This window comes from Montipora capricornis, chromosome 3 (assembly GCF_036669925.1).
Source record: "Montipora capricornis isolate CH-2021 chromosome 3, ASM3666992v2, whole genome shotgun sequence".
Lineage (NCBI taxonomy): Eukaryota > Metazoa > Cnidaria > Anthozoa > Scleractinia > Acroporidae > Montipora > Montipora capricornis.
Genome location: NC_090885.1, coordinates 16,191,817 through 16,199,316, shown reverse-complemented (window position 1 = coordinate 16,199,316; position 7,500 = coordinate 16,191,817). Strand labels below are relative to the sequence as shown.

Here is a 7,500-nt window from a genome sequence, read left to right as displayed (position 1 = left end):
CGGTGTATAGGGTTATCCACCTTTTGAAAAACCGAGGCCTGGATGATAAGCGAAAGGTAACATGGGAAGTAAAGCGTTCCCGTCAGTCCGCGTGCCAAAAGGGATAGGAAAAGGCCAGGAGTGATTTGAAAATAGCCCTTTTCACGGTTAGTTTTTCTCATTTGCATTACAATATAATCTAGCATGTATGTGAGGCAATTTTGGTCTATTTTGTAGTTTTAATCCGAAATTGCTTTGCATACGCGTTAGATTACATTGTAATGCAAATGAAAAAAAAATGAGCGTGAAAAGGGCTATTGTAAATAAAAGGTGGGCTCATAGCCTCGTGGCTCTTGAGCAAACACAATATGCGCTTATATGAGGATGATAGCAGAAGAATGTCATCTAAATATGGAACCCCCCTTCCCCTCAACATGCGTTCAAACCTTGTTTTTAAAGGGGCAAACCCACACTGAGAAAGAGACCAGTCCGACTGTTTGGGGATTTTCATTTCAACAGCAGGTGATGTGCGCAATTTGGAAAAAGCTAAATGTTTTTCAGTTCTTTACTGTTTTAGCTTACCAGGCATTTTTGCGACACTCCAAGGTTAGCGCATTCACAGAAAATGTAAGCTGAAACTCCCGAGCTAGATTTCCTTTTCCTTTTAACTTATGAATTACTGAAGCCATTTTGCCGCAGCGTTTCACTCTCACATCCAATCTGCTATGATTACTGCAATTGTGATGTCACGTTGCCATGATAAATTCTACGAACTACATTTGCGCGCGCTCACAGTTCCACATTCAGAAATATGAACAGATTCAAAAAGGTATCCGGCCAAGTCGCCGAAAAGTCACAACCCGAAATTTAGTTTGTCGTCATGTAGCTCGAGACCACGAGTAGGTTTGTCGGTTCTTTACCTCGACGTTGGCTTGTCAGAAGGCGCTTGCTAAGTGATTCTCGTCCAAGAGGAAATCTAATCAAGCCACCAAGGTCTATTGATTTTTGGTAAATTTTCAGCTCCGACTATTGCATTTCTAGCTTTTTGATTGGCTAGAAAACTCCGACTATGAGGCAATAGTCGAAATTTTACGTCATATGGAAAATAGTGCGCCAAGATGCTCTTTCCGGACGCTTTGTAAAATTGTGGAAATAAAAATCGGCGGCAAAACCCGGTTTGAGAATTTACAATTATTCCATTCGCCCTTGTTGGATATGAAGTGATTATAACCAACTCGCGCTACATGCTCGTTGGTCCAACTCGGGCTCATGGAATAATTGTTATTTAGGGCGCGTTCGATTGGAGTGATGATTAAAACGGTATGTTTGGCGTGTTTCGAAGCAGCAAGGATAATAAAAATATGTTTAAAATAGCATTTTAGCAGATGTTAGACAATTTTAGACTGAATGTCCGTAAAAACGGAGGATTCCTAACTTATATTCCATTTATTCCTATTCCGGAATATGGTCAATCGATCACACCCTTGATCAAACTTTTATTTCAATGATTTTAATTTTAACTTTTCCCAACAATTTGATTGCTAGAATAGAAGCTAGTTTCACATCAAGCCATGGATAAAGGGTAGCGCGATCTAACTCGGGGTCTCGGGCGAAATGACGTTAAGTTTCGGGACAACATTGCTCTGGTTTCGGCGACATCACTTCGGGTGAGATGACCTTCAGGCGATTTTACCGTAATTCATTCAGAAACAGCCATTTTCTCGCAACAAATCTATGGCAAAGTTTTGCTTTCACTTTAATATAAAACTGGATTCAAATTTATTGGAGAAACAACATCTATTTGTCTCTAAAGTATCAAATGGTTTAACTTCGTTCCCAGTGGCACAGAACGCATGCCACGTTAACATACCTTGGGACAAGGGAATATTCGTCAGTGAGGGAGGGGCCCCTAAACCACATGGGACCAACTTTCTGTCTCTTCCTTTGTCTCTCCCTCTTCCTCTCCCTCCCTCCCCTCACCCCCTCGTTTCTTCACCCGGCCCAGACCTATCCCGCGCACTTCCAACATGGCGTTGCGTTGTGCGGCAGGTACAAAACACAGGTCACAGGTCATAGTTTTAGCAAAACGGAAAGAATCTTAAACATTAATTAAAGCTAACCTAGTTTTTAGGCCTAATGTTAGCATTAGTAAGCGGTTAGGGTTGTTTTTGTATTGGTAAAACAGAGACCTGTGGCCTGTGTTTTGTACCAGCCCCGTCACGTTTCGCTGGGATAAACAACACAACACCGTCAGCCGCCTGTGAGCCAGCTATCAAGAAGAAGATGAGTGCGATACAGACTTAGATCACGCATGTGCAATTCATTGTCGGAGTCAATACAAAAAGTACTTGAATGAAAATCAGTAATCTTATCTACGCCACTTATATGCAATATATATATATTCATCAGATCCAAGAACTTTGGGTTCCATCATATCCTGATTCATTAAGTATTTTATAGCATTTCATTCAGATGTTTCATATTTTTAAGAATGAGGCTCGAAAAAAGGACATCCAGTCTATCTCTCCCCCCCTCCCCCTCCCTCCCCCCCCCTCTCTAACTCTGTCTCTTCCAACAATTATTTTCCTTTTATCATAACTGGACAAAAGCTTCCAATTTGGAAAAGAAAAGCAATTATTTTGTTTCATTCAATTTGTTTGCTTTCGAGCGAAGTATTAAGATTGAGTGTCCTTTAAAGGTCTTTATATTCCCTTTTGTCTGCACAGCAGACAGTACACCGAACGCTCTCGAGAAACTCCGTCTTTCAATGGCTTGATTCAATCTTTCTCGATGAGCCCACGTCTCGTTGAGCAGACTTAACTTGAATAAAACCAACGGAGTGAGGTTCGGTGAACAACTTTGGGTTTGCTGGTTGTTCTCGTTTCCGTAAACCGTGATCATGGCGTACCTCAATTGCGATAAAACAAATTAAAACTCGTTTGTCAAAGAAGAAAGAGTGGTTTGTCTAGGTCAAAAACAACGGCAAACAAACTGTGATATTTGTTTACTGAACTGTTGAGAGTTAATGATACCATTTAGTGGTTTAAAGAATATTGTGCAAACTTACGAAAAACAGGAAGAAACTGTGTTGAATTAACAATGAAAATTAAGCACAACAAGGCAAATAGACTACCATTCCATCAAAAATATTTTTTTGCGTATTCTCGCTGTTGGTGGACTGAAACTAGAATGGAATGGAGGTTTTTAAATACTTTTTGTTTTATCCAACGCCAATTGTTTCTTTTAGGATGGGTCGTCCCGTCGTTTCCGTGAACGAAAATTCAGGGGACAAATCATTACATAGGGCCAACGAAACGAAATCAACAATAACTGTTAAGAATCCCAACTGGCCGGAGGCAAACCGGTTGAACCAGGGACTAAAAGAAGAAATAAAGTCGACGAGCGGTCAGAGTGGGTCTTGAACCCGGGATCGCCGGGTTTCGAGGCAAGAGCCCTGCCTCCTCATTCACATTATTTTCCTTCGATTTTCGCCTAAGGTTAATAGTACAATGCGATTTTTAATTGTTGTTTACAATGCTATTTGCATTTCGATAATTCCCATTATCTTGACAAACTCAAAGCTAAACTTCGTGGGGAAAAAAACAAACAATACACAACTTCTCTTAACAACTTGTCAAGTAAAAACAAACAATAATGCTTTTCTTACCATTGATGACAGTTTTAACACCAAACAAAGCATAGAATGAGTCCTTAATTACTTTAAAATGGCCTACTTAGAAGATCATACATTGGAGCATCTGTGAAAACATGTGTTTTATCGATCATGAGCTTTAAAAGTATGTGTGATCAAGAAAACAGCTATAAACGAACTTTGGGAAGAAACGAAAAGAACTCTTGTTAAAATGAAGATCCTCGTTGTGTTAATCCTAGCGACTTCGTTTGTCAGGATTCAAGGTCAGTCATCACATGAAGCCTCAGTAACGCCTAAGTCTTCCGTTCTTTGTGCTGTATTGTGTCAAGCGCAGCTTCTCATATTTTCCAGATTTCAAAACTTCTAACTAAAGTTAACTCCTGTCTCCTTTCGCGGTTATTAGAGTTTTCTGAAAGTATTCAATCAGTTAAGAATTTTTAGACCTTCAAATAAAACGTTTGACGAGCAACGCATTCTAGACTCTGTTAACGGATAAAAGTTACAGAAACAATCCCATCTAAAAGCCCATAAAGGTTGGCTAGAATTTTCGAATATTCAAATTCAGACTTTCGAGGCGCACTACCATTTTGGACATTTTTGGTCATTTTCTGAACACATTTCCTAGAAATTTCGGGAAAATAGTGAAAAGTTCTGAATAGTGCGTAGAAATTTCGAAACCACATTGAAGAACTTTATTTTTTGCTATCTTTTATCATTTTCGCCAATTTGAAAGTCTGTTTGAAAATCATATTTAAAGCAAACGTCCCCTAAAATTTTCTGGAAAAAAGAACGACTACGTAATTCAGTTGAAGTTCTTGATCAGACCTGTCACGATGATTGCTAGAACTTTCGGACGAGGCAAAAAAGCCACCTAGAAATTTCTTCAGACTTGATGTTCCCCTAGAACATCCAAACAGATAAATACTTAATAAGGGCAGCTACAAATTCACTGAGGCCCAGTCCACACGTTTCCATTTTGAAGCTGCAAAATTTTCTCTGCGGATTAAAAAGATTCACGTCCACACGGAAAGTATTGAAATCGAATTTGCCGGTGCACACCTATCCGGATTTTTTTTAAACATAAATGAGTATCATTATTATTATTTTTAATTCTGTAAAGCATTGAAACTTGTAAAATGCTATATAAATTATATTATTATTATTATTATTATTAATTATTATTATTATTATTATTCATTATTATATATTATTATTATTATTATTATTATTATCCAATAAGTCCCGAAAAGCCAGTTGTGAAACCGCTATCCGCTTGTTTTGGAAAGCTGATCTTGTAACACGTTTTCAAGGTAACAAAAAGCAAATGACTGTGAAGTTTTGACGTCTTAAATCCTCTCCGTTCTTGAGATACAAAGGAAATTGTCACACCCGAAAATGTCCCGTAAAGTTCGGCGCTTTCGAGAAACGGGCCACAGGACTCCTTTGTGACTATTGTCAACAACGTTTAAGCCATTAAAAGGGCTGCAGGGTGCAGAGCTGGTGCAGTGCTGAGTGCACTCGCCTCCCACCAATGTGGCCTGAGTTCGATTCCCAGACTCGGCGTCATATTTGGGTTGAGTTTGTTCGTTCTCTTCTCTGCTCCAAGAGGTTTTCTCCGGGTACTCCGGTTTTCCCCTCTCCTCAAAACCCAACATTTGATTTGATTTGATTTGCGTTTATTTGTTGATTTCAGTTTAAGTGTTCCCAATTTAGTGCTTCAGCGCTGGAAGACTACACACATAAATAAACGTTCCATTTCTTTCCTTTCCTATCAGGAGTGCGAGTTTGCGACAAGACAAGTGATAGCATTTCGTTCAGCGGCCGTGTTGAATATATACGCGGCAAAGATTTGAAAAATATTCGGCTTCGACTGTCCACACGATTCCAAATTCTTTGCGCATTTAAAACTTTCCACCCTGGAGGGCGGATCAAAACGTTAGGAATCCGCAAAGGAAACCGACTAAAAGTTGCCGATTAAAAAATATCGGGATACGTGTGTACGGGGCCAAAGCATTGTGGAAACCATTTTAAATAATTTAGACAAATTTTAAGACATTCGGTCGTTGGTTGCCCCCATGTACTTTGCTGTTTATTTTCTTTAAAGGAGTTCCTGTCCTGGAAGAAGACTTTTTTGAGGATGGATCAGGCTCACGTAAGTGTGGGAAATGAACGCTAAAATTGAAAACATGAATATTCCACAAGTGAAAGTAAGAACTTTGGCGAGTTTGGCTTACAAGTTTTTTGTCGCATATCTCCATTTGTCGCCGAACCTTGCATGTTTTGTTCGCTGGAAACTAGTCATTTTAAAGTCCCACAAGGGAAAACTGGATTGCTTAAAAACAATTCATTCAAAGTAGATTTAGTTAGGCAAAAAGAAATAAGAGAAAAATGGATCGTTTCCGAATTTACGGGTAGTAAACCAGTTTGCTAAACTGACGAAACGTGTTTGTACTGCTTACTAGAAACTGTAAAACCAAGGCATTATTTCCAAATTGTGTTTTCTAAATCCTTAATGTTTTTGCGGTGTTCGTTTGGTGGGAAACAAAGTAGACAAATACGTAAAATCAGGAAACGCAATGTTGTAAAGCATCATGAAATTAACTCTAAACATTGTGCTTTGTATTGTATTGTTTCCAGCAACGCCCCCGTCCCCGCCTCAGCCCAGTCCTCCGTCGTCATGTGGTGTTCGTCCGACTTCCGGCGCACGGATAGTTGGTGGAAAAGAAACAGTGAAGAACAGTATTCCGTGGCAGGCTATGTTGCGAACCGACTATGCGCAATTCTGCGGCGGTTCGTTGATCCACCCTCGATGGGTACTGACGGCAGCTCATTGCATCGTGGGCGAGACGACCGGAAGCTTCAAAATCTGGTTGGTGTACAAGCTTCCACACACTTCCCTTTAAGCCCGCTGCACACGGCGAGGAAAGAGCTCAGCAAACTGCCTCGTGAGGCGGTTTGCTCAGCCGTTTCCTCAGGTGTGCGGGGAAATTGTAAATTGTGGTGAGAAATTCGCCTCGCGAGGCCGTGAGGATAAAATCAAACATGTTTGATGTTGTTTTGCCTTGCGAGGGAAATTCCTCACTGTGTGCGGCCGTACTGAGTTATCAATCAAGCATCCAATAAAAATGCATGGCATACTCAAGTGACTTCAGTGGTTTAAGATGGCGTAAGAGGAATAAATTCCGACGCCACTGAAGTCACGTGAGAATGCCATGTATTTTTATTGGATCCTTGATTAAACGAATGAAACCAAGCTCAGGTCGACTCTCACGATGGCCGCAAACAGGCGAGGAATTTGCCTCGCGAGGGCAAAAATATCAAACATGTTTGATTTTATCCTCACGGCCTCGCGAGGCGAATTTCTCACCACAATTTCCCCTCACAAGTGAGGAAACGACTGAACAAACCACCTCGCGAGCCAGTTTGCTCAGCTCTTTCCTCACCGTGTGCGGCGTGCTTTATGACTGATCATCTGTCAGAATGATAGGTCGGTCCTAAGCCTCTTCTCCAATTAATAAAACAAAAATAAATAAACCGTACTGCAATAACGCCAGGTTTCCTTCAAGTTGTTTGTGTCGTAACTAGTCATTTTACGGAATAAGTACCATCCAGACAAGGATTTTCCCGATTTTCATAAAGAATATGCGCAAATTGCAAATGTGTATGACATACTGATGAAGACAAAATCTTAGGACAGGTAAATCGACTAAATCGACTATCAAACCACACAGAAGCCGCTGAAGAGGTCAAACTGTTGAGCGCCATGAATTGCATCAAAGCTAATCAAAGTAGTTGATATTCATTTCAACCATATGAACAACTCAAAAATTCGTGTTTAGTTTATTTATTACCAAGTGGGACAGAAATGA

At 40.2% G+C, this 7,500-nt stretch overlaps 2 protein-coding genes across 2 annotated transcripts in view; one reads left to right on the top strand and one right to left on the bottom strand.

Annotated features, from left to right (window-relative positions):
* LOC138039894 (neurofilament heavy polypeptide-like) overlaps positions 1–7,500 on the bottom strand; it is a 41,891-nt gene that overhangs the window by 13,987 nt on the left and 20,404 nt on the right. The window lies entirely within an intron of this gene.
* The window catches only part of LOC138042406 (trypsin-3-like), a 6,437-nt gene continuing 2,732 nt past the window's right edge, over positions 3,796–7,500 (top strand). The window contains exons 1-3 of the mRNA XM_068888289.1: positions 3,796–3,894; positions 5,736–5,783; positions 6,269–6,500. Coding sequence (XP_068744390.1) covers positions 3,843–3,894; positions 5,736–5,783; positions 6,269–6,500 — 332 coding nt within the window. The 5' untranslated portion in view covers positions 3,796–3,842. The remainder of the gene's footprint in view (positions 3,895–5,735; positions 5,784–6,268; positions 6,501–7,500) is intronic.